This window comes from Ciconia boyciana, chromosome 6 (genome assembly GCF_034638445.1).
Source record: "Ciconia boyciana chromosome 6, ASM3463844v1, whole genome shotgun sequence".
Lineage (NCBI taxonomy): Eukaryota > Metazoa > Chordata > Aves > Ciconiiformes > Ciconiidae > Ciconia > Ciconia boyciana.
Window position 1 is genome coordinate 42,151,802 of NC_132939.1, and position 27,732 is coordinate 42,179,533.

Here is a 27,732-nt window from a genome sequence, read left to right on the forward strand (position 1 = left end):
AGCCTGTTATCCAAGTAACTTGAGAAATATCCCTCTAGTTACATGTAATGCTTTACTCATCAAAACTGATCTTTTTTTTTTTTTAATTAAAAAGGGGGGGGGGGGGGCAGAAGCTGGCTGCTACTACTAGGTGACAAAATATGAATAATCATTAACGCTGTTCTACAAAACAGGGATAGTCTCTAATATCCTTTCCTGGAGTAGTCAGGGTTATTTGGAATATCAGTTTGAAAATACAATGAAACAAAATACAGTTGTGCACCACCTTTTTGTATGTTTACGATACTGATGCATTTAAAATATTTTGTCAGGAGTTGCGTTTTCTTTGCACTGGGCATGCCTTTGTGTGTGCGTATAGCTGGAAGGTTTGTGTGAACAGACTTTCTGTCCTTTAGTTTTTGAAGACTTTTGGCTTAGGTTTATGTGGCTTAACGATGTTTTATTAAAAGATTAGAATATTGTATACAGTTGTCTTCAGCAGCATGAATATTGGAACAAAGTACAGCTTCATTAGTAGACATAATCCATAACAGTTTTCTGGGTTTGAGGTAACATTTGTATATACTAAGCTGGGAGGCAATAGACCTAATCTTATAGAGGTTTTGGTTTTGTGGTGAGTTGTGTGTGGTGGTGGTGTGTGTGTGGGTTTTGTTTGATTTTGGTTCTTCCCCCCCCCCCCCCCAAGTCCTCTTCTGCTATCTGGTTGCAGTCTGATTTCCATTGTATTCACTCTGCTATAGAAATACTTAATGTCAGGAAGGAGATATTTACTGGAATACACGAGTCCAGAATTCATCATGATTCAGTGTGAAATCTGCTCGCCCTTTGCTCCCCACCCCCTCTTGAATTGGAATGAAATGTGCCTTAAACTGAAGTGAAATACATCACATGCAGCAACAGTGGGCCCTCACTTCGCCTCTATTCCTGGTGTGAAATCGATACACTATCTTTCCTCCTGACCTGTTCTGTGACCTCCATTGCAGCTTTCATGCTGAACAGCAATTGCTTTGAACAGTCTGGGTCTGCCACAGCTCACAAATGATTCTCAGCTTCTGTCTAAAACTGCTGCTGATAACAAAGGCTTGATTTTAAATAATGCAGTTGTAGTCATCTTCTAATTATGAATTACATGAAAGTGCATGGTCTTCTATTATTAAACACTTTCAATAGCATGTACAGTATGTATGCAGCCAGAATAATTCCTCACTGAGAAGACACAGGAATTCTGTTCCTAAATGTATCTGATAAAGTTTATGTTGTTATGGAAGAGGAGAAATATAGCAAATACTTTAGAAGGCTATTTTTGCTATTTTTAAGTGGAAACACATTTTTCTTTGACTTTATCACTGGCTAATATAGTACAATTATTTTCTTTTTTACTAACATTTGAATCTTCAAAAGAAAAAATGTGTTGGACTATGTGTACGTTCAAAGGAAGGGGACTGTTTCTTGAACTAAGATGTCTTAAAGCTGTTGCAAAACTAAGCAAAACCCAAACCTTTGCTTAAAAAGAAGAAAATCAAAACAGAGAGGAAAATACATTCTGCATTCCTGATTACTAACTAATAGTGATTCAGGAAATATCAGCATTTTGAAGATTTATTTATTTATTTTTGAGCATGATTTACCAGAGGATTACTGAAAGCAAAGACGAATTGAAGGTATAATGGGCATTTATGCTTGCACCAAGAAGTCTATTGTGCTGTTAGCTAGATTACTTTAATAGCCTTTACTGGCTTTGAAATCAAGAAGCTGCATGAACTGCTGGATAAGCATTCATTTTTCCAAAATTTTGTGGTAGGAAATAAGATATCCATGGATTTCTGTTATGAAATGAATGTCTCTTAATGGAGTATTCCTCTGCCATTCTTCTCCCTAAAAACAAAAATGTGACTCTAGCAATTTTGGCATCATGATTGAAGTAAAAATCAGCTTTCAACATAATATAGTTTACTAAGCAATGCTAAACCCTGTAATGATAAATGTACTGTCTGTATTTCACTTATGAAACTGTTTACAATGAAATTAGTAAGAGACAATATTGCTCTCTATATACATTTTAATAATACTTAACTATATAAATAATCTAATTCTCTTATTGCTCCTTCATGTATTCATTCTGGCTGTTACTAGCTTAGATGTCTTATATCACCAGAATCTGGGAAGAGAGAGATCTGTAATAATGGTGTCTGTATAATACAAAGAACCATAAGAGTGGCTGTGAATCACTGGTGTCAAACTAAGTAGTATATTACTGAAATAATATCTGTTTGTTAAGTGATACCTGTCTGGAACATTTTCCAGGGATCTTTATAGTGCTAGAGTTTTACCATTACTGTCACCTTTATTTGGAGAACTTAAAGTGTGTAAAACTTGCCACAGTTCCAAAATGTAATCATATCATTGTAATGTAGGGACTCAAGACATAGTTATTGATGCTACTGGACAGTGATACTGCACTATTAAAACAAACAAACAAAATATAACTAACCAACAACAACAACAAAAAACTGTTTTAAGAGTTCTCTTAAAACATGCCTAAATAGGCTCATAAGAATCAGATAACTGGGAATCAAAATAAAACAAACAGGTGGTGCTGCTGGGAAACTTTTTTATTCCTCTCCCCTTCTAAGCAAGTTGAAATGCTTCTTAAAAAAAAAAAGTTCTACTGCATTATTCTCTGAGGCTTTCAGTGCCACCAGCTGTTTTTTCTCCATTAATACATTCAGATTGCCGTATGTTTTCCCTCATCGTTCACAAAGAGGTGTGTATCAAAAAAGATGCCTTTCAGAATAGATGCAAGTCAGCAATAGGCAATGAGGAGCTTGTATATTTGAGCACTAGTTACTGAGACCATTTATTCCTTAACATCAGCATCATCCTTTTTGACTGCTGAATGACATCTATGGTTTCCTGTACAACTCCAGGCTTATTTTCATTAATTTTAGACTGATCTCTGCTAGTTGTTTGTTTTTGAAAGTAATTTAAAACATGTTTTACTCTAAACGTGGATGAAGTAACATAATGCAATGTATTCAGCTCAACCCAATATTAAAGAATAGGTATGTGTTCAATAGTGTAGTTTCAAGGAATAATATCCCCATTCACTTATCGGCAAACAAACACAAGTTGATACGGTTGCTTACAGTGTTGCATAAAAATCATATTTACATACCCATAATGGAAATTGCACTTCCAAAACAGGAGGGAGAATTTTTGTTACTTAGGAGTCAATTCCTGTTCAGATGTGCATATGTGAATAGTGTGCATGCACATTTCTGCACATGTAGTGCTACAGGCATAGGTTCAGCATCTGCAAAAACTTAGGCTTCCAAGTAAGCAAAGGGAAAATAAGTAGCTCATATTTCCATGTTGCTGCTGCTGTTGTTCTTTGTAAACACAGTCTTAGCTGAATATAATCTTTCTGTGAGAGTGTATTTTGTGAGGAATTGCTACACCGTGGTTCAGGAACTGTTCTTGTCACTCAGAAGTTCAAGATCAATAATAGGGGTTTCCCATTCATAGGAATAATCAGTTTTAATGGTGAGAGATTTATAAGACACTATAGTGCTCAAAATCTTTTTGAAGCAGCACAATAGTATGCTAACCTAAAAATAAAGTGGAGAGTATTTCTCACTCTTCCTTTCATGGAATACTCCCAAGCAGCATTTTCCAAACATTTTATTAAAGTTAAATTCCCTTAGCCAGAGATTTTCTTATTGTTATTGTGAATATGAGCAAGTAATACGGTGTATGTTCCCTCCAATGAATGGCTGTGTAACAAGACTTGATGCTAATTCTACCTTTCCCAAAATCTGATATCAAGCAATTTATCTTCTAAATAATACTCCTGAGTACTAAACCTGAAATGTTTTGGCTTCAGCCCAAGTCAAACTTCAGGAAGCTTATTCTCAGGAGCATATTCCCTACCTCTGTAAATTTAATTGCTATAATGAATAGAATACATGTGTCAAGATATTACTTATGAATTTTACCTGTTTACTTTTTGTTCCTGAAACAGAAACATCAAAATGACAGCATGAAGCTCACATAAAGGCTTTGGAGGCAAATTATTAGTTTTTTTAAAAAATGAAAAAAAAATTTGAGAGAGAAACCTGCTAAACTGGACAAATCCTATTTCTTCATCTGAGGGGTTTGAAAAACTTTAGTACTGACATACAGTAGGAAAAATGTTTGCCTCTGTGTTCTGCAGAGGTCTGTATAAGGCCTCCCTGCATCATGCTGTCCTAGGAGATCCTGTCAGTGGAAATGGATGAGTAGTAACTACATGAATCCACCAGAAAAAAATACTGTATATACTGGGGCACTAAGGACGTGGACTTTCATCTTGTGGGGGCAGGTCTTATAGCATCAGCAGCCAGGTTCCCCCTGCCCCTCAATCTGATATCAGGGAATGAAACCTACAGTCCTACACAGACCTCTTCAATTATGGACTGAAGATTGTATTTAGCCCTACGGGTCTGGTTCTGCTACTGATTCTATTCTCTGCCAAAACAATGGCAAAATGAGGGTCCAAGCATTTAAAAAACCTACTTCGCTTATCACAGTAACAATATGAGTAAAACTAACTTCAAAGCATTTTTGTCCACTTTAGAATAAAACATTCACACTTTATTTGAAAATAAAAATAATTACTTAGAACTTAAATGTATAGAAGAGACAAGGATGACTCCTGTGCATGAAAATGGTGCCTTTCTAATCTATTAGAAATTTGTTATCAAATATTAATTGGAATGAGGAAAAAATGGTGTGATATTTCTGACTGTCAAAAGGTTCTGAAAGTGTCCCCCATTAGAAATTTTTTTTGAAGAAAATTTAATACATTTATGAGCCTTTTAAAAAGGGAATAAGATATGGAAGAAGCTCACTTCTGCTTAGTTTTGTAGAGATTAGAAGAAACTGTGAGGGACTTCTGAGGTACCTCACTGAGCTAACAGGCAGCATAATGGCAAATGATTCATTGCTGACAGATGAAACGTAGTGCACATTGGAAAAAACAATTTGAACTACTCGTACACATTGCTGGGTTCTAAATTAACTATAACCTAGAGGAAATATGCCTGGATGTCACTGTGGGCAGCTCAGTGAAAATCTTTGCTTTAGTGTGCAATGCTAAACATAAAAGCAAACAAAATGTTAAGCTATATTGAGGGATGGGGTGGAAAATAGTATTGAAAATGCATCTAATGATACTATAGTGTGAGTATTACAACAAATATATTGTAGTATATAGATTGATGGTATGACATCACTTGAATAATGTGTTCAGTTCTGATCACTGTGAGAAATATATAGCAAGAATAGAGCCAGTCTGAAAAAAACAAAAAATTATGTTTAACATGAAGAGGCTGAAGAGGTTGGGTAAGTATCAAGATAAATAAGATGAAAAATGAACACCATACAAAATACTAACAGAGCTATACAATGAATGCTCCCATTTACTATGCTTGTAATGGGAGATGCAAGCAGATATAAAGTAAAATTAAAAGTTGACAATTTAAGAATACAAAAATATACTCACCCCCCCCCCCCCGCTGTATGATTAATTACTGAATTTCATTGCCCTCTACATCCCTGATATCAAAAATGTAGAAAGATTCAGAAAGGATTTGACATTTGAAGTATTGAGGACATTCACTATTTCAGCAGCGGATGGACCAAGGGTTGGGAATTCAAGACCTTGCTTCACTTCTGAATGATACTGACCTGCTCTGTGACCTTGGGCTTCACCTCACAGTCTCTCAGCTGCAGATGTTTTTAGTTGTAAAGGACCCAGGACAAGACCTACAAAACTATTCAACTGCTTAACTTGTAAGCAGGTGCTAAGCTTCCTGTTTAATCAATATGAAGTTAGGTTGCTATGTAAGAATTAACTGCCCAAGTGTTTTGTGTATCTTGTCTCCTAGACAGAGGTCCCTGATGATCTCTATGTAAACAATACAAAATTTCAGAAAAGTTTTTAAAAAAAGAAGTGATAGAACTATATATGTTAAGGTAGATATGAGCCAACTACTAACTGGATCGACTCTTGTAATAATCTTAACCTCAGGGCAGGTGTTCTTTCAAAGCTGTTCATACTTTATGTGTTTATGAAATGCAGCAAAACATCAGACCCGAGTAGCGTAATCAATATGGATAATTGCTGCAGTCTATGCTGCTTTATAATATCAGTGCAGGGGAGGGGGGGGGGGGAACCAAACACAAAGACAGGCTGGATATACAGGTTAATTTACATAGTAGTCCAATGCCCTGGAAATGGCTTTAAGTCCTTCTAGCTACGTAAGATTACTATCAGTTTTGCTAGAAGGAGTTTCCCCAGCAGAGGACAAGCCTGAATTTTATGATGAGAGAGGACTCATACATGCAAGTCACCCAGAACCTTACTGCTTTTCTGTTCAGGTATCCTATTGCACACTGCAGTAAGGATGGGGGATATGCATATCATAGAATGATTTGGGTTGGAAGGGACCTTAAAGACCATCTAGTTCCAACCCCCCTGCCATGGGCAGGGACGGACACCTTCCCCTAGACCAGGTTGCTCAAAGCCCCATCCAACCTGGCCTTGAACACTTCCAGGGATGGGGCATCCGCAGCTTCTCTGGACAATCTGTTCCAGTGCCTCACCACCCTCTCATAGTGAAGAATTTCTTCCTTATCTCTAGTCTAAATGTACGCTCTCTCAGGTTAAAGCCATTACCCCTTGTCCTGGCGCTACATGCCCTTGTAAAAAGTCCCCCTCCAGCTTTCTTGTAGGCCTTCTTCAGGTACTGGAAGGCTGTTACAAGGTGTCCCCAGAGCCTTCTCTTCTCCAGGCTGAACAACCCCACCTCTCTCAGCCTGTCTTCATAGGAGAGGTGCTCCAGCCCTCTGATCATCTTTGTGGCCCTCCTCTGGACTCGCTCCAACAGGTCCATGTCCTTCTTCTGTTGGGGGCCCCAGAGCTGAATGCAGTATTCCAGGTGGGGTCTCACGAGAGCAGAGCAGAGTAGAGGGGGAGAATCACCTCCCTCGACCTGCTGGTCACGCTTCTTTTGATGCAGCCCGGGATACAGTTGGCCTTCTGGGCTGCAGGCGCACATTGCCGGGTCATGTTGAGCTTCTCATCAACCAACACCCCCAAGCCTTTCTCCTCAGGGCTGCTCTCAATCCGTTCTCCGCCCAGCCTGTGTTTGTGCTTGGCATTGCCCTGACCCATATGCAGGACCTTGCACTTGGCCTTGTTGACCTTCATGAGCTTTGCACGGGCCCACCTCTCCAGCCTGTCAGGGTCCCTCTGGATGGCATCCCTTCCCTCCAGCGTGTCGACCGCACCACACAGCTTGGTGTCGTCGGCAAACTTGCTGAGGGTGCACTCAATCCCACCGTCCATGTTGCTGACAAAGATGTTAAACAGCGCTGGTCCCGATACCGACCCCTGAGGAGCGCCACTCATCACTGGTCTCCAGTGTCACTCTCCGCCACTGTCTCTTGGACATCGAGCCGTTGACTGCAACTCGCTGAGTGCAACCATCCAGCCAGTTCCTTATCCACCGAGTGGTTGACCCATCAAATCCATGTGTCTCTGATTTGGAGACAAGGATGTCGTGTGGGACAGTGTCAAATGCTTTGCGCAAGTGCAGGTAGATGACATCAGTTGCTCTTCCCTTATGCACCAACGCTGTAACCCCATTGTAGGAGGCCACCAAATTTGTCAGGCATGATTTGCCCTTTAGTGAAGCCACGTTGGCTGTCACCAATCACCTCCTTATTTTCCATGTGCTTTAGCATAGTTTCCAGGAGGATCTGCTCCATGATCTTGCCAGGCACAGAGGTGAGACTGACTGGGCTGTAGTTCCCCAGGTCTTCCTTTTTTGCCTTTCTAAAAATGGGGGTTGTGTTTCCCCTTTTCCAGTCAGTGGGAACTTCACCGGACTGCCACGACTTCTCGAATATGATGGACAGTGGCTTAGCAACTTCATCCGCCAGTTCCCTCGGGACCTGCGGATGCACCTCGTCAGGTCCCGTGGACTTGTGCACCTTCGGGTTCCTTAGATGGGCTTGAACCTGATCTTCTCCTACAGTGGGCGGTTCTTCATTCTCCCAGTCCCTGCCTTTGCCTTCTGCGACTTGGGCGGTGTGGCTTGAGCGCTTGCCGGTGAAGACTGAGGCAAAAAAGTTGTTGAGTACCTCAGCCTTCTCTCTCCCCTGAGTAACCAGGTCTCCTGTTTCCTTCCAGAGAGGGCCCACGTTTTCCCTAGACTTCCTTTTATCACTGACGTACCTATAGAAGCTTTTCTTGTTGCCCTTGACGTCCCTGGCCAGATTTAATGCTCTCAGGGCTTTAGCTTTCCTAACCTGATCCCTGGCTGCTCGGACAATTTCTCTGTATTCCTCCCAGGCTACCTGTCCTTGCTTCTACCCTCGGTAGGCTTCCTTCTTGTGTTTGAGTTTGTCCAGGAGCTCCTTGTTCATCCGTGCAGGCCTCCCGGTGTTTTTGCCTGACTTCCTCTTTGTTGGGCTGCATCGCTCCTGAGCTTGGAGGAGGTGATCCTTGCATATTAGCAGCTTTCCTGGGCCCCTCTTCCCTGCAGGGCTTTCTCCCAGGGTACTCTACCAAGCAGATCCCTGAAGAGGCCAAAGCCTGCTCTCCTGAAGTCCAGGGCAGTGAGCTTGCTGTGCGCCCTCCTTGGTGTCCTAAGGATCTTGTACTCCGCCATTTCATGGTCCCTGCCGCCAAGGCTGCCCTTGAGCTTCACATTCCCCACCGGCACCTCCTTGTTGGTGAGAACAAGGTCCAGCATGGCACCTCTCCGTGTTGGCTCCTCTCTCACTTGGAGAAGGAAGTTATCATCAGTGCATTTGAGGAACCTCCCGGATTGCTTATGTCCTGCTGTGTTGTCCCTCCAACAGATATTGGGGTGGTTGAAGTGCCCCATGAGGAGGAAGGCTTGTGAACGTGAGGCTGCTCCTATCTGTCTAGAGAGGGCCTCATCCACTCAGTCTTCCTGGTCGGGTGGCCTGTAGCAGCCCCCCTGCTATAATGTCACCTGTCCCTGCCCTCCCTTTAATCCTGACCCATAAGGTCTGGGTAGGCTCCTCATCTATCCCCAGGTGGAGCTCCATGCACTCCAGCTGGTCACTGACATAGAGGGTGACACCCCCTCCTTGTCTCCCCTGCCTGTCCATCCTAAAGAGCCTGTATCGTTCCATTCCAACACTCCAGTCATAGGAGTCATCCCACCATGTCTCTGTGATGCCAGTAAGATCATAGCCCTGCAGGCATGCACACATCTCTAACTCCCCTTGTTTATTTCCCATGCTACGTATGCTTGCAGAGTGGCATTTAAGTTGGGCCCCCAATGAAGCTTAGTGGCTGGAATTCCTTTGTGCTGCTCATCAGGTCCTCTCCTGCTGACCTGTGATCTTTCTCCAGGCTCTGGGCATCTATTGCTGGCACTGTCATCAAAGTGGTAGGAGTGGGATGGATTGAGGTTCCCCTCCCCCGGCGACTTTAATTCAAAGCCCTCTTCACCAGATTGGCAGGCCTATGACTGAAGATGCTCTTCTTCTTCTCTGACAGATGGACCCCATCAGTCCCTAATAGACCAGGTTTCTCAAAGCGAGTCCCATGGTTGAAGTAGCTGAACATCTAGATTGTCTTCCCTTTGTCTGTAGCATTGGTGAAATCAACAGAATAATTGTCTACATTCCTCTTTGGCTTATTATCATTCATATAGGACTGTAATTTAGACAGCAGGCAAACACACACATGGACCATAAGGGATACTTATTTCTAGAAACAAAGGTTCATATTGATGGTATTCTATCATACATTTCAGTGGTGCATCTGAGCTGTTGCCTATTCTTTTCTGCCTACACTGATATTCCTCAAATCTTGACCTGATTCTGTTTTAGAGGATATTTAACACTTCTGCATCCTGCTTGGAAGTCTGATGGTACAGAAAACACATTCAAGTATTTTTTTCTCCTGACTGGTGTACAGACCAGGGATAGAAATCAGTGGTGATTCTAGTGGTGGCCTGACTGCTTCAGCCCCTTCCTTTCTTCAAGGGATGTCAGAGACACCCAAACTGTCAGGCAGAAGGCCCAGGTAGATTATCCTCCCTTTGTCTCTCAGCATTGGTCAAATCAACAGAATAATTATCTATGTTCCTCTTTGGCTTTTTATCATTCAAGCTTCTGTCACATAGTAGGAAGGAATCTTGTACCAGATCCTATGTTTTAGCTTTAAAATCCTTAATTTTAAAAAAGGAAGCATGAATATAACTACTCTGTTAAAGTTACTCATGTGTGTAACTTAAAAAAAAAAAAAAGTGGTAGGACCTCATTCTAAAGTTGTCTATGCACAAAAATGAGAGAAATAAGAAAGTGAGGAAAGAGGATAGGGGGATATATAGAAAGCTGAAGTAATATAGTGGAAAAACTGGCCAGAAGTCAAGAAGCAGACAAGCAAGAAGACACAGACAAGTTTTAATTTATAAATCTTAAGTACCTCTGAGTTTCTGTAATCTCTTCTATTTCCATGGCTGATGTCATTTAAGTTTTGGGTATGAGGTAGAAATTTGGTTTTCTTTCCTTATGTTAAAATTCTGAAGTTTATATCCTCACAAAATAGAAAAGGCTAACAAAATGATTTAATGTTTGTGTAAAAAAAAAAAAAAAAAATCACAGTAATTGGTAACCTTGAACCAGATACGTATAGCTTGATTGACACCCAAGTCTTATGTTTCCTAGTGTCCAGCTGTCTCTGAAAACTGAGGCCTAGGGCTGTCTGAACCTGGGCCCTCATGCTCTTCATCCCTAAGTTTTCAATGGAAAAAAACCCTTGTCCTCTAGAAGCAATGTTACCATGCTGATATTTGCAGGGTAAGAACAGACGAGATAAGCAGTTCAGAACAAATTTCTCAATTCTGAGGGAGGGAGCTCTCATTCATGCTACTTTTACTGATTAGGAGGTGAATCCCTGAATGCAAGAGCTTTCCTACACAGAAAATGCTTCCAACATGAAGCCTGTGTTACTTCTACAAGCTTGAAAAATTATGTTGATCTGTGCAGGCATGGAAAAGAAGCAGAAATCAGTGGTGTGTAAGAATCACAGAGTTAAACGTAGCACCTTGATCTCTGCCAAGAATTATCTGGGAATTCTTAGAAAACAGGAACAAAGCTAAAGAAAAGAAAGGTAGATCTTGCACAATTTCTGGCTTATTTTAAAATATTTAATGGGAAAAATATTTCAGTGTCTGGAAATTAAGTGACCAGATTTAACTATAAGCACCAGATCTGAACCTTACCACAGTTATGCAGCCAAAATGAGGCGGGGGGGGGGGGGAGTTATTTGCTACAGCCTACCAAGTCTCCCCAAGAATGCTCAAGAACCCAACAGAACTTTCAAATTGCCATCTTGAGTAAGAACGGTCAGCTAATTGCTGTCTGTGAAGTCTGCGGTTACAACACTTGATGGCTTTCCCTGTTGTCCATGTTGCATTCATTGAGCTCTCATCCATACCAGGAGAACAGGGAGCCAGAGACCCAGCTTTGTCTTAGACCAACAGCATACATATAATGCTGAGCGTCATTTGCTCCATAGGTGGTGTTCTGGTCCATCCAAATATGAAGAGTGGCAAAATGCTCTTCTTTGTCTCTCTCACAAGAGAGAAAATTCAAAATAGATGAATAACCACCCCAAATTATCTCCATGCTTTTTTAAGAGGGAGAAAAAAGCAGCCCCTCAAGCTCATCTCTGACTTGTCTTGCTAGAGTCTGCTGACAGCAATATGTTGGGTTGGGGGTAGAGGGAAAGGCAACCAACACAAGTTTTAAAAATCAGCCAGGATGTCTGATCTGTCTTTCTTGTGAGAAAGAAAACAATCCTCTTTTTAAAGAGGAGTAATGCTGCTAGAAAAAGTATATGGACAAATTGCTTATACTTGGCTAGTTGTTTAATATCATGGTGATATGCGATATATATTTAAAAAGAACAAGAGGAGTAGTCTGGTTCCTAACATCTTCTAAATACAGATGTTGCCAAATCTCAGAATTTTCAATCACAATGAGAAGTCAGGCCTATGTATTGGGCTGCTACCTTTGAACTTGCATCTGTGGTAAACAGGTTGGAGATACGGGACCAAAAAGCTAATCTTTTTCAAAACTTTTTTTCTATATTGAAATCCTATTTTTAGTAATTGTACAGATTTCTGCTGAAAGATAAATGGCTAATACTGATGAGAAGAATGTACGTCTCTGGTTCTTGGATGTCCTTGATATGTAAAAATTGATATGTCCTATATGCTTTGCTCATGTACCAAATTCATCTTAAATAACTTTACTGTCACTCTTTGAAGACTATAGAGTTAAATGGACAAAAACTTATTTTCCTGATTGTCTTTCCCTAACTTTCTATAAACTCTTTCATGAAATCCCTTTGTTACATTGTTTAATGAAGTAACAAGTTCTGCTTGAATATTTGAAAGCCAGAGACCAAACAATACAAAAAATGTTAATGCTGAGACAGTCTTATTTCGCCATCCACTCTGAATAGATACATGAGCTATAATCTCCATCTTCTGTAGGGAACTATGACTTTTTTAAAAACTAAAGTATTAGTAAATGTTGCGTTTGGATGCAGAAACATTAGGCACGTATATAATCAGAGTTAATTTTAAAGAAAGTCACCTTGGAATTGGTGTAAAATATTCTTGCACCTTTAAGATTATATGTTTTCTGAAGACAGAAATCAGATCTCTACAGAAAACATTATTACTTTAAAATTCTCCCTCCTGGCAGGATGTATATAGGGTAGTAATTTTAAGGTTTCATATCTGTATTTAGAAAGAACTGTAATTCTAGGAACTGTCTTAATTCTGTGCGAGACATGCCAGTCAAGGTACTATCTGGTATTTTTGACTCCCACAAAAAAGGGGCATTTTTCTAAAGAGCCTTATTGTACCAATTTGCAGAGGACATACTGGAATTATAGAGTCTCTACCTATATGTCAGCCTTAACTCTGAATTTTCTTGCTTTCCAAGATTGTTAGCTATTTGCATTGCTTCACTTAAGATTTTTTTTTTTTTAAATAGTTTAATATCTTACTTATCAGAGAAAAAGCAGGGTCCAGTTAGTTAAGGTTTCAGTTGTACGTGGAACGCGACTTCCTAAGCTTGTCATGCATCAAACTGTTATGGCTGGCAATTGTTTAAAAAAATTCATTTTGTTATGAACTAGCCTGTTTTCAACTGGGCTGTTCAGAGATGGATTGCTTTCTGGAGTTTTTGACAGGTGTAATTGTTAAGGCGTCATCTGTTCTTGTTTGCACAAAATACATTTTAGCCAACTGTAGGACTTGCCCGCTAATCTTTCTCACATCATTCCATTCTTTGCTTGCCACTAGACAAATCCCCTGTTATTTGACCAGATGGTGGAAAATCCATTCTCATGATAAGTTGCTTCTAGTTTGCATTTAGATTACCTGCAAAAATGGAACAATTTACTACTCTGCCTCTAACCATCTCTTTCCTCCTTTTTTCCCTTAGTTTGACTTCTTGTAACTAATTATTTAAATTCTGCCCTGTGAGTTAAAATTAGTCATAGCTTACACGTTCCACATGTATGTAAATGCACTTAAGTTCCACCTCAGGTTGTATGATGAATCCATCTAGAGTTTAGTGACACATAAAGATAGGAAGATGAGCTGTCGGATGTGCAAACACTGCAGTTTATAATCCTTTCACATCTGAGGTGATACTTTGAACTTTTTAGGGAAAGTATGCAACCCCTAAAAACCAAGGTCGGGTGTGAGAGTGCACCCAGCATCATCACCTTATAGCACACATGCCAAGGAATAGAGGATACAAATATTAAGTGAAATATCATGTTTCATACAGTGTTTGTAGGCGTTTTGTCTGCTATGTTTCTAGCTTCTTTGGAAAATAACCTTCTGTACTAGAGTTAGCTAGTTATAACCTAAAACTCTTTTTTGCCTTTATTATCATGAAGTAGCAACTTTTACTCTGTCTAAAAGCTTACATGAGAATAGGTGTGTTTGTTTCTCAAACCAGTCAAAACTCAACTAAAATTGGGGTGAGCTAACCACTGCAAATTGATCAGACTCAAATACTCTTCAGTGCTCTAATTTTTAATACAGAGAAAAATACAAGAAATCAATTTCAAAGCATAAAATAGAACAAGAATATACAGTACCCAGAGTAAATAGCCAATATACAGTTTTATCTTGAGCTAAATCAATTTTGTATGTGGAACCTGAGAGAGATACTCTATCTGCTGATATAATGTGCTAAAAACAAGTTAGAAAAATTAATTCAGTGAAGATTGTCTAAAATATTTTTTTTTTTAGAGAGGGAAAAAAAACAAACCAAGACCGATTGTCTTGGTAAACTTTTTTTTTTTGATCCTAACCAGTAATTCTTGCTACTTGTTTTTATGTTTTGTGGGTTTGCTGTTGAGGGGTTTTTTTGTTTGGTTGGGTTTTTTTTTTTGGTTTTTTTTTTTTTTTTTAGTAAAGAATGCTGAATAAGCTGTTCTGTGAGGTAGTCTTAATTTCTGACCCATTTCTGACCCATAGCCTCATAGTTATCAGATGATAATTAATTATAAATGTAAATCTATTAAATGACAGCTAAAGTACATAGGGCATAGGACGGAGGGCAAACGGGTGCGATGGTGTTAGGCAGCTTCTAAATACGTAAAATATAAACATAGTCTTTATTCAGCATAAGTCCATTTATGGGAATACACTTACCATGCTAAAATGAACCTTAACAATAAGAGACAAACATCATACAAGAAAATACAGGATTTTTTTTTCCCAAAGCATTGCTCTAGGTGGTGGCTGCATAGCTAAAAATGTGGTGTGCACTTTGAAATGTATTCCATAGTGTCTCAGGACTGTTTGCTTTTTCAGGTTAAGCACAATAGGCCCTATTCTGTGCTAATTTAGATGCCATGCAATCTCGATGAAGTCAGTGGGATTTAAAGAGATTTACATTGATGTCTTATTTGGCTCAGTGTTTTGGGATATGGTTTATTTTTTTTATTGTTATTATTTCTGTTGCAGCAGAGGGGGAATGGAGGAGAGTAAAATAACTCTTTAAACAAAATTGTTAGCAAGCATTGGTTAAGGGCTGGGTCCAAAAAAGGTCGTAGGATCATGGCTCCTGAAGTGGAATCCAGTGCAAAGGAAGACTCATTTCCCTCAGACAAGGATCCACAGCAGCTGCTATGTTGTGTCTAGAGCCCCATATGTTGTTTAGTTTAAAAACAAAACACGACAAAAAACACAACCCCCATGCTCACTACCCTCCAAAAAAAAAAGTTCCATATTCTAATCTATTCCCCATCTTTGGTTGTGGCACCTAATTCTGGCTAGATGTAAAGTAGCATTGTGATTCACAGTCCAAAACTCTGATCTGGGCTTGAATTACAGAATGGTTGAGGTTGGAAGGGACCTCTTGTCCAACCCCTCTGGCTTGGAGAAGCAGGGTTACCTGGAGTGGGTTGTCCAGGACTATGTCCGGGTGGGTGTTGACTGTCTCCATGGGTGGAAACTCTATAACCTCTCTGGGCAACCTGTTCCCGTGCTCCATCACCCTTGCAGTAAAAAAGTGTTTCCTGATGTTCATCTGGGTTCCTCCTGTGTTTCAGTTTCTGCCATCCATTTGAAAAAAGAGCAAGGACTGCCCTTATCATAAAAACTGAAACAAACAAACAAAAGCTAGCTGACAGGTATTCTACGCTAGGTTGGTGCAGTGAATACTTATTTAGGACCTATTTCATCACGAGAGTGTTCAAACCCACATCTTCCGCTTCCCAGATGAATGCCATAACTACTTCAGAATAAAGGTTTTCTGGAGTGAGCCATATTCTACTCCACTTGTTTAACTACTCAAGTAATAGCAATAATCAGTATTACTATTCAAGGTTAATTTGGCCAGAGAACCGGTGGAAGAAAGAGCATAATTCTGAAGCCCTGTGATGAGGGCACTCATCTGGGAAGGATTCTGATAGTTTTTGCAAGGACTGCTTATGCATTTTTGAATTACTCTTAATATAACATGCTCTCACTGGCTCCCTTTCTTTCATCTAATGAATCCTGGTGGTTGTTTTTTTTTTTTAATTTTTCTTTAACCGTATCATTGTTTTAGCAGGAGGAGTTAACGTGTCCCTCGCTTTGGAATAGTTGTTATCAAGGAGTCTGTGGTAATCTTTGGAGCTGTGGAGGATATATGTTTTAACCTCCGCTGGCTGAGAGGCATGGAGAGCCTAGTTCTCCCATGTCTTTGCTGAAGACATGTAAAAACAGGCATCTCTTCTAGTCTTGTTTTTTTTTTAAAAAAAAAAAAAAAAAGGCTGGGGGGGGAGTTAAAGTTGGAGCATGGGTCAGCCAATGTGACTGAAGATTTTGAGGCTTGAATTCCCTTTGATGTAGGCATTTCTGGGTCACCCAAAGTGAAATGTTTGTGTGTCTCAGGCACAAACAACATAGAAACTCTCCTCTTCTGCATTTCTTTTTTACTAGCTTGCATAGTTCCCTGCAGATAGCACTTGTGTTGCAAATCCTATTTTAAGATACTTAGCTTTCCTTATACACTGTGTATGGTGCTTAGGCATCTGACTTAAAGGCCCTGGGTATCACAGTAAATAAGTCTCCCTGGCAATGCCTTAATTGGTGAATGCAGGAATATCCCAGGATTTGGAGGTGTTTTGTCCTGCCTTCACCACGTAGCTGTCTCCTCCCTCCTGTGCGTGGGTTCCCATGGGCCGAAAACAGTGCTGAGGCATGCTCAGAACAGGTTTCCAATTTAAACGAGCAAGGGACCAGGGCTGTTAAGACATGAAGCGGTGTGCGCTTGCCACTCTGTGTAGGTGCAGTCTTATTGAGGAAGGCCCTCAGTTTCCACAGTACATAACTTTCCATTTTCTTGCGAAGCTTGTTGCTGGATAATGACACTAATTATTTTCTCAAACCTCCGGTCTCAAATTACTGTTGAAACAAATATGTGACTTTAAAACACAAGACTAGTTTAGAGCTATGTAGACGTAGTAGTGTAAAAATAATAATAAATGATTCTATATTGACAAGAGTATTTACTTCTAAAAAATTCACAGCCTAAAACTCTGAAAAATTTGTAAAATTTCTCAAATAATTTATACTTACTCTAGTGAACTACTATTATATCAAAAGAAACAAAGGTATTAATTTGTGGAAGATACAAAAGCATCTAAAATATGTGTTTATTCCAGAGAAGAGGGCCGAAAAAAAATTTTTGTGTGTGCAATTCCCAAGTATATTTTAAAAACAACATTGAATTTTTATAGCCAAATTATATTTTCTGCTAACAGGGAGTTGGGGAGGGATGAATAATAGAATGATTGACAAATCTTTTAGGGCCTGATTTTACAAGATGCTGCGCACCTCCTGATTGCTGCCAATCACTTTCATTTTCTTTCAGTCCATCTGAGAACATATGGCATTATTCAGATGGTGCTGAGCACCTTCAATCACAGTCCTCATAATGCCACAACATCCTCATTCTGTGCAAATGTGAGAATTGCTGTTGACATTTTAAATTGGAGGGTTATTTGGTCTTTGTCTGGACAAACTCCCAGCTGATATAAATGGATGTTCTGCCTGAGGAAGGATTGCAACAGTAAACAATAAATAATCAATTTTATAAGCACTGTTGTATATACACAAGCTATGGTGAAGTATCAATTTGGTTCATAAAATTCTTTACCTCTTCCACTTTTATTTGATGGGGAAAAAATACCATTCTGTCGGAGAACTGAAGTTTAGTTTACTCTCAGTGCAAATTTTGAAAAGTGGAAACTCTGGATGTTATGTGCACAAGGCAGTTGATTTGAAGAGATCAGAAAGGTGTTTAATTTAAAAATAAAAGAAAAAAAAATCAATTTCAACATACTGATTTGTCCTGCATTACAGTTACCTGTAGAGAACCTCTAGTCATGTCTATCTGTTTTTGATGCCTCTACAGAATAACTGTCCAGCATCCTCTGCCCAACCAATCAGAATGTAGGAAAATCTACCGATATGACGGAATCTACTGTGAATCTACCTACCAGAAGTATGTTGAAATCTGTGTGAGTCTTGCCTCTAGCTCGTGCATTTAGTGCTCGTGCTCTCCCGCTATTCAGAAATTACACGTGTGTTGAAACCGTACACTTCTACTTGCGTGCAAAACCTCTACAGCAGGGACAGAAATTTGGTGTTTAATTCTTTGGGATTGTGCTCTAAAAGCTAAAGAGCAAATAAAAAACCCTATGACTTTACTAAATCTCTTAGATATGCTTCTGTACAGTGCAATAAACAAGAATATATACACTAGAAAATCTAGGCAAAATGTATTGCACAGGTGCTTCACATCTTAGGGATTTGAAAGGTGTGATATGTATAAATTAGCTGTCACTTTTTTTTCAGTCATGTAATGGAATGATGAGTTGTAATTTGCATAATCCTTTAAGAAGTCAAATTATACTGTCATGTAGCAGACTTAACATGCTAGCTAGGATTTCGTAGCTTTGCAGCTAATTAGTATGTACCTTACAGGACAGTTAAATTGAAGTTGAGTCCTCTTGCTTTGCAGTCATTTGCCTTTGTCCGTTGCCCTAACAGAGCCCGCTTTTGTGTGTAACTCAAGATTGTTACCGGTGCTTCTGACAAAAGTGCTATTGCTGTGGGCAGGCAAATGCAACGTGCTTGACTTCCGTTACTTTTGCAATCAGTGAAGTTTCTATTTTGCTGTAGTAAGGATTGAATAATCTATTTCTACATAGAATTGAAAAGTATATATTTGACAGGTACACTGTAGATGATTTTGTATTAATATATTGCAAATGCATGATGAATTTTCTGTTATCTTGCTGGATTTTGAAACTGCTTTCTGTCACTTAGTGTTTACTTTACACACTCCAACTATATTCTTGTTTTGTATCCCAGTGTTATCATTATCATCTTGTGTGTAACAGATTTCACTTTTCCAAAAACCCCTTAACTTCTAAAAATCGATTGTACTTGCATTGCAGCAAAATGCTGCTTTGGCAAGGCAGTTATAGTCATTATAATTTTTTAGGTCATATTCTCTCATCCACTCTTTTTATTTCATAACCTGCTGTTTGTTTCCTGAATCTTTTCTTTTAGTAATGGGTACAACCACATAAGTAAAAGCTGTTACTTCAGTGTAAATGAAGAGTATAATTTTGGTTTACAGAAGTGAGAGGAAAAGGGAAATCTAGATTTATCAATATAATTACAGCATCAATGTAACTTGGTGAGCCAAAATGAAAATCTGACCTCTTGCTTGGCTTCTTTTGTGAATGGCTACTTTTGGTCTGAGATATGATTTATTAATGATTTTACATTGACTTATAAATATATTTCTTGCACTTTTTGAATTTTTGATGGTTTTCCCTTCTATCTCTCCAAATAATGGCTGTGTCCAAGGTAACTGAAGCAGTCTAGGTCTAGCATGGTTTTACATGTCACCATAGAACTTAACTTTACTGGTTTTACTTTTCTTGTAACTTCACTTCAGTAAGCGTAAAAATGTATTCATTTGTTTAAACATTTGAAGCAGATTTGTTGTGTACTATTTATATCAGTTTTTAAAACAACTTCAAGATTTTGAAACTTTGTGGAAATAAGAAAACTTGGCACAGTTTGTCATGAGTGTTAAATACAGCGATAGCTTCACGCTGAATGTTGCAAAATAGTTATCTTAATTTTTGAAATTAGATGGAATTTATAGTCAGTATCATTAAAAACAGCTAGCTGTGCTGACCACAAAATGGAATAGTAGATGTTCACTTACAAGTAGGTATACAATTGCAAATAGGCATTGGCTAAATAGCTCTTCAAAAAAAGGCAAAATCAAAAAATCAGGCTGGTAATGAAACAGTGTTGGTTTTGACTTCTGTTTTGTCGTACCTGAAATGTGAATTTCAAAGTATTATAGCCCAGTTCACCTCACTTGTAAAAAGCATGCATTATTTTGGAAAACTAACAGCTACATCTTTCTGCAGAAAATATAGAGTGCTTTTTGATTAGTGAAATTTTCTCTCAGTACTTCTTCCACGCTATTTAAGTTCTCAAAGGCATTCTTTCTGTCTTCTTCCCAATGGATGTTTTTGATACTTTTTCCCCCATAGTAATTTATTTCCGATGATATAACAACAAGTTACTGAAAACTTCTCACTAATCAAGACCAAAAAAACCCGAGCTGTTTTCATGACACTTTTAAAGCTTATACTTTAGTGCTATAAGACATGTGAATGTTTGGTACTAGATGTTCATGTGCATCTCTTATGCAGGCTCAGTCTCTCGCCTGATTAGATTGGGGATGGGAGAATGGATATAAAAAGCCTACTGAAAGGGCTGTGTGACCCTCCTTTTGCCTGTAGGGTAATTTCTGGGCTGGACACAAACCAGCAAACTGCTTACTCTGAGAGTTAAAGGAATTTTAAGGACTGGCCCTACAGAGTAGAACAGGACACAAAATTGTGGATTTGGGAGCTTGACTGTTTTTTCTCCAACCCATTTTAAAATTAAAAGAAGTATTATGCAGAGAGCGTAGTCAGGATTTATGCTTAACCATGTACCTACTAAAGGAATTTTGTGTAAAGCTACTTAGCAGTTGAAATTGAGATATTCTGATCCTTTCTGTAAAAATTTGAAAGGATCATACCATGACCACCTACTCCAAAAATACTTTTAAGAAAACATTTGGGGAAGTAACCTTTTTAGTCAAATCTTAGTGCTAATATATACTAGAAATAACAATTTGTAAGAGTTCTTAAAGGTGTAGATTAGTAAATACATTATAGTACTATTAAAAAAAAATTGCAAAAAGCTTTTTGCAACACAAGTTCCTGAGGAGCTGGACTAATGATTACATTAGCTAATATATGTACAACAGGCAAAATAGTAAATATTTTAATACAGACCCCTCTAGGCTATTTATGATCCTCTTGCAATTGCGTCTCATAGCTGCTGCTAGATATCCTGCTTGGAACAGAGTGGAACACACGGTTTCAAAAGTTGTTGGCAAAAAAACAGATTCCCCATGCTTTTTAAAAATCTCTAAGCTTGAAAATAATTACAAATAGCTTCTGTGTTCACTAGCTGTAGAGACTAACACACCAAGCATTCTTAAAAGATTTTACCATTGTGTTTTTTGAAGTAGATGACATGTCTTGAGCTATGGAGGTAAAACCAGAGACCTGTCAGTTACTGGCCTGGAATACAGCTGTCCATCCACTCCTGAATATTTCCCCTTTTTCTTTTCCATTCCCCACAGCCGTAGCTAGGAACGTCCAGGCTCTTCTTTTGTGAAGTCAAACAAAATTGACAACAAAAAGAAGTATTCCGTGTTCAGTTCTAGCTATTTCACTGTAACCAAACTGCCAAGGCTTTTCCCTCTTGCCCAGGTTGAAAATCCTTTCTTCTGCTTGCTCAGACACCTATGGTTTGCACTGTTGTTCACCTTTATGGAGTGTCAAACGGTGAACAAAGCCCGGGTAGAAGATCTCCAGAGGTAGCCCAAGAGGAGCACAGATCCCTGCCCATACTCTAGTTTTATGTGTTGCTAAATTACAAGGAGTAATGGCATGTCAAGAATAGGGGTTTTTTGCTTGTCTGCAGGGAGTCTCTGTTGTGTACAAGCAGAGGATAGCTCAGGGTTTTTTTTTTTGTTGTTCTCAACCTGGAAGTTATTCCATTCATAAAGTGGCCCTTCAGAGTATCACCTGGGTCGTGAGGGGAAATTCTCAGTTTGGTGGCTGTTGTGTGCTATCTTCAGCAAGGGTGGAAGAATAATCTCATCCTCATTTCTTCCCATCCACATTAAGCAGACTTTAAGTCATGTGTCTCTTCAGGAGTATAGAGAATAGGGAAGAGTTCTACAGTAAGGTATTTTTTCTGAAATCAAGAGTATGGAATAAATATTAGGAAAACACCTTACTCATTTAAATCCCAGAAATACAGCCATGGTCTTATTAGCTCTTTTACCTTCATTTCTCTGCAAGTTAGTGAAATGAGTACAAAATAGAAAGCTCATTGATTTCAGTCTAAGAAGTGGAGCAATTTTGTCCTGGAAGGTGTAGCTTAGTCATACACACGTTATCATCCTGAGCCTCTAAATGCTCAAAACATCCAAACCTAACAGACCAAAATAACTTCCCTCAAACTTTATGTTGACTTAAAACCATAAATATTTGTGCAACTGAGAAAAGGAGGCACAAGGCTAACCCATTCCTGTCAGCCTCTAAGGCTGAAATTAAGATTTGTTCCTTTATCAAATGGATAAAACAAAAACAGAATTGCTTTGTATGCCCAAGAAATCTCATGGCCCTGGTAGACACCACAAATGAGAATATAAACCTTTTAATGGCCCAAATAGCTCTCCCAGGGTTTCTAGTGAGGGCATTCAACCAGATATAGAACATGGGAAGATGAAGGATTTCTTGGGGTTGTTGAAGTGGTCTGCAGGGCTTTATCACCACCTTAATGTGGACAAAGCAGTAAAAGACCTGCAGAGGAGGAGCTGGTAGTTCCAAGTGGAGATTCACAACTTTGTGAAAGTGGGTTAAACCCCCTGCTGGCTCCTCTGCAGCTGGGCGTGCTGGTTCAGGTCAGTATAGTCATTTAAGCAGCCCAGAGAAGTTGATAATGGCTGAGAGGTCATTATCTTTTTTGCATCTTTTTGTTTCTTAGTGGTGGTGTTGCACATAAATTGACTTAGAAAGGTGTAAGACTTTTCAAACTTTTTGTTTGTATATCCTGACTCATATAGCTGAGATCTGATATCATATAGCTGAGAAAAAGATCTAGTAGTCTGAAACAGTTATTTTAGCTGCAGGAAAAACATGCAACATAGGACAACAGGGCTGTCATTCAAGCTAATGCTGTAGGGTACACGAGCTTTTTTTCCAACAATGACTTCAGTATCCCATATTTAGGGGTTAGCAGCTTCTTCAGTATGTTCTTTCTTAGGTTATTTATTTTGATCTACTCTAGTAAAACAAGAAGGAGAGGCCCCCATCTTCTTGCACAGTGGATCTTTCTTTGGGGCAGTGTTCCCTCACTTCACATCTCAATTTTTCTCCTTGCAATGTGAATTTAATAGGTGCATTTGAAGAAGATTCTACGCATCTCCTCTTCATAAATTTGACCTCCTCTTAAAAAAATATTGAAACCTAATAACCTAATTCATTTTCTATCAGCAAATGGCAGAGAAGCCACTGTTAACTCATGTAACAGGTCTTCTAATGTAAATCACCTGATTCTTACAGCCGTGGTGTGAGGCTGCCTGGCAAAACTTTATCCCTGTTAGAGCTGCCTATGTCTGCTCTTACCTTTGCGTAGCTTTGAGCATATCTGTGGGTTCTCTGTGCTGAGCTGTTCTAGATGTCTTTTGCAAGAAGAAAAAAAAGAAGTCTTTAACCAAGTTTAAAACACATCCAAAAGTGAGCCAATGTCTCTCCTTACATGTAAGATAAGAGAGTGGACTTTCTCTGGGTAAGAAAAGAGATTAGCTGTGCCACTTTAAAATGATTAATGATCACTGGCTAGTATTAAGTTGAACATTTAATCCTTGGCTGATTGGAGCATTCGAGAGAACAGCACTCAAAAAATATAATTTTTCAATAACAGAAATTTTGTCATACTTATTTCTATTATGACACAGTTAGAAGTTGCACTGGCTTTAAAATTTTACTTTGAGATTAATGGAATGCAGCCTGAATAGAGAATAGGTGCAATGTATACATGTTACCTGAAAATTTTCTTCCATTGAATAATGAAGGGCCCTGTTTAGGTTTATAAAATCCTATTCAGTTTATAGTTCAACACAAATTTTGAAGATTCACTTAAGCTTTGCAGTACCTAATTTTAATATCTATTCTGAGTTAAGCCCTGAAGTGAATTTGGTATTGGTCAATTGACCAATTAGGCAATTACCTTTTGCTGTCTTGCATGCAATCCATGTTAAACTGGCTGGGTCTTCAGGTCCCTTAACCACACCCTTTCAATAGGATATTAGTCACAGTCTGCTAATTCCCTGTTAAGACAGGTTTTTAGATATTCTGTAGAAATTGGTTTTGCATTTAATTTTTATTTCAGATATGAAGGGTCCTTTTTGTGTTTTGTGTTATTTGTTTTGCGGGGTTTTGTTCTGGTGTGTTTTTGTTCCCCCCCCCCAGTTTGGTTACTGTTCTAGAAATGGAGAGATCAATTCAAATTATCTGTGACTGAGCTACTCTGTGTATTCAGCAAGGTTTCACTTTTCCCATGCTCTTTCGGTAACTTGCTGCTTTGCACAAACACAGAAGCATTAATACCAAGTATATCCAAAATATTAGTTGGGGAAGCAGTGAGCAAGATAACAAGTTCATTTGGCTTACTAACGGTTTATACAATCATTCCACAACTTGAGGGAAGGGGAAATAATTATCCCCCAAATATAAGGAGTTAGCCAAATACCTGCCCTAAAGCTCATTTAGGTGCCATGGGTTGCAGTAACAAAGCTATCCTGGAGCATTTTAGGTATGCTTTTGAAAGGTAGAGTTCCAACGCTTTGGCACCTTTTGATTTAAAAGACCGATATAAGATAGTAACACAGTCTTGCAACTTCCGGTTCTCTTTAGAAGGAAAATGCTGATTATAAGAACTTCAGGTGAAAGAAAATTCTGCCTTTCTTCAGATGAACTGTACTTGCTGTTAGTTAAAATATTGTTACCTTATTTTCAGTCTGAAGTTTTCTAACTTTTATGTAGCAGAAACATAACAAATACAGCATTAAGAAGCTGAAAAGTCCTCCTCTAATATTCATGATACTCCTCAGTTCTTCCCCTCCATTTAGACATTTGTAGACAGTAACCCAGTGATCGTTTATCCTCCTCTTTGACACCAGTTTCTCATTCTTAGCAAGGCAAGTTTTCCAGAATTTGAACACTTCTTGTAGCTGTTTGATGAAGTCTTCCTAGTTTGAATACTAATATAGTCCATTAGTTGTTCCTGTGGTAGTGCTCAGGGATCACAGATATAAACTAGCACCACGTTGTTACGTGCTGTTTGAAATGGAAAGATTCTCTGTCTCAACATCAGTAGTGATTCATATAATCCTTTCCTCTTGCTACTCCATGTTTACTTCCTTGTACATCAAAGGATCTTGTTTTGCTGCTCTAGTCAGGGTATTGCACTGTAGGCTAATATTAATTTGGTTATCCACAATCATCCATATGCCTCTTCCTAGGTTATTATATTGTCTTTGTTTGGAATCTGTGTTCTTGGTTACTAGATAGACAGCTTTGTGTTCAGCTGTGTTAAAACACATCTTATTCAGGTGAGCCCAGACTGCCATGCAATCTGTGTAACTGACAACTCCCTGGTATTTACCATTTTATTATCTTTTGTGTCATCTGCAAATTTTACTGGGAAGGATTTTATGTTTTCTTTCACATCACTGATTTATTCTCCTGCACAGGTACTCCATAGGGAATAAAGGGCTCAAGGAGTTCTTTCCCTGCACGGAGTACTTGGGGTAGACTTAATCCATATTTCAGAGCTGCTGGTCATAATGGCTGGGAGCAGATTAGGGCTGCCGGCACTGATGAGTTGCAACCAAACAGGGGCAGTGAGTCATGAGCACACTCTCACTGCAGTAGTACGAGATGGCTGCAGCCTTTCTTTAAAGTAATGTGAGGCTTGTTTTGCATAATGATGCTGTTGAAATACAGAAGACAATTCTCCCTTGAAAATTTGTGTGTCCGCAGTGATGGCTACTAGTGAATTCCCTTTTTTTTTTTAAAAAAAAAGGCTGTTTCTGGGAACAAAGCTAGATTATTTGCAAATGTTTAGCAAATTTAGTGAATGTGTTTGTCCAAAAAGAAGGGCAAAGATGTGGCTTTTGGAAATCCTGAAATCTTTCATATTAGTTTTCTTCCTAAATGAATTAATTTTAATTTCATTTCCAAATAATGCTTTTATTTAGAACTAAATCTGCTTTTCAAGTGACTAGAAGATTAAGTAATGAAGTCATCAAGCATAATGTTTTGTTGAAAAATAAGTTTAGAGTTTATCAGAAATGAAGCTTTTGGATAACATTTTGTCCTTCATTTTTCTTCTACCCCCCAAAAGGATTTCGTTGAGCAAACCTCAAAATCATGCTCTGAAGATTTTTTTCCTTAAGTTGGCTACATAGCAGACCTGCGCAGCGCTGTACCTTGCTTAAGTTGTTTAGCAATCTATTAATTCTACCATCTAGCCACAGGGCTTCATGATACAAAAGTGACACAACTCATATTTTACATCCAGATGCAGCAATATCACTAAAACTCTGACTTATCTATGACAAAACTGTTGACTTACCACTGTCATAAAGGAATTTTAGTAGAATCTGTAGTCAATTTAAAGTATTTATACTGATTTGCTTTCCCTTTAAGACAAATACTGCTCCAGTTAAAACAGGCAAAGATTTAGCAGTCTGCATCGCCTCAAACTGGTATACAGGAAACAAGGCTTGCATTATACTTTGTAAAATTAATTTTTTTGCTGTGCAACATTTTGTCAGGTGTTTATGGTCTTAAAGTTCCATGTTCATATACACACACATACATATACACATATACCTCCACATACACTTTTGAAAAGAAAAAAAATACAATAATTTCAGGGAAAAAGACAATGGAAATGTAAAGCATGCATTTACCTGAGTGCAATAGGAAGGTGACAATTTTTAATTTGTCATTTTTGGGTATAAAATAATTGTGTGGTGCTGTTTAAAAAGAAAAAACAAACCCACAACAACAAAGAACAACAAAAAACACAATACCATATGAACCAAATATTATATAATTAGGATTGGCCCTTAATTTCTGGTAAATAGGGAGTAAAGTTCTCATCAATACCAAACAAACAAACAAAAAATCTCATCAACAAGAAGGAAAGACACAATCTGTCACACTTCAAAGTTTTCTGCTCATTGAGCAACAGGAGACTCATTAATGTAGATACCTTTACCTGTTATAGTTGCATTGAACTTTGTCTTACAGTTTCATAAGTGACATTGGGTCTGTGCCATCTTTGAGATTGCAGACTGTGATGCAGAGTAGTTTAAGATGCTGTATCATGTACCATTTAATCAGGCTGCACTATTTAGAGTATGTGTTGTGTACTGGGAATAATTTGTGTGTAAAGTCTTTCCAGCTGCATCTATATAAGAGGTGAAATTCCCCTACCTCTGCACAAAAGTCAGTTAAATGGACTGTGGGGAACGGAGCAGCAGTTGAATGAATTAATTTCATGTAGCTGTCCGTAGCTGGCTGTGACACTGCCGTGTGCTTCCTCCACAGCTGACTCGCAGCCAGGGCCCGTGCACATCTTTGTGGAGTTCTTGGGCTGCTGAATTTCTATGCATTGATTGTCTCCTTCCTTAGAAGTGTCCTGTATAGTTTTCCACCCTTTTGCTAAATTCCAGTGACTCATTTACATGCCTAGGGCAGTAGCTCTGTAAACCTCGTTACTGTGGTAGACTTTGCTACCTATTATTATTACCTTTGCTAGCTCTAAGATTGGAGATCATCACAGTGTTAGGAAAGGGAACACTAGCACTGTCCCCTTCTTCTGCATATCCTTTCATGTAAGCTACTGTATGTGCTGCTTCACATGGCTGGGGGAGAGCGGC

General features: G+C 38.8%; 1 protein-coding gene across 6 annotated transcripts in view; it reads left to right on the forward strand.

The window, feature by feature from the left end:
- The window catches only part of NPAS3 (neuronal PAS domain protein 3), a 625,969-nt gene that overhangs the window by 67,651 nt on the left and 530,586 nt on the right, over positions 1 to 27,732 (forward strand). For 3 of the 6 annotated variants that reach the window (XM_072865785.1, XM_072865786.1, XM_072865790.1), the window contains exon 2: positions 18,031 to 18,120. The exons of the other annotated variants lie outside the window; for them this stretch is intronic. In XM_072865785.1, the coding sequence (XP_072721886.1) occupies positions 18,031 to 18,120 (90 nt within the window). The remainder of the gene's footprint in view (positions 1 to 18,030; positions 18,121 to 27,732) is intronic. 6 annotated transcript variants of the gene reach the window in all.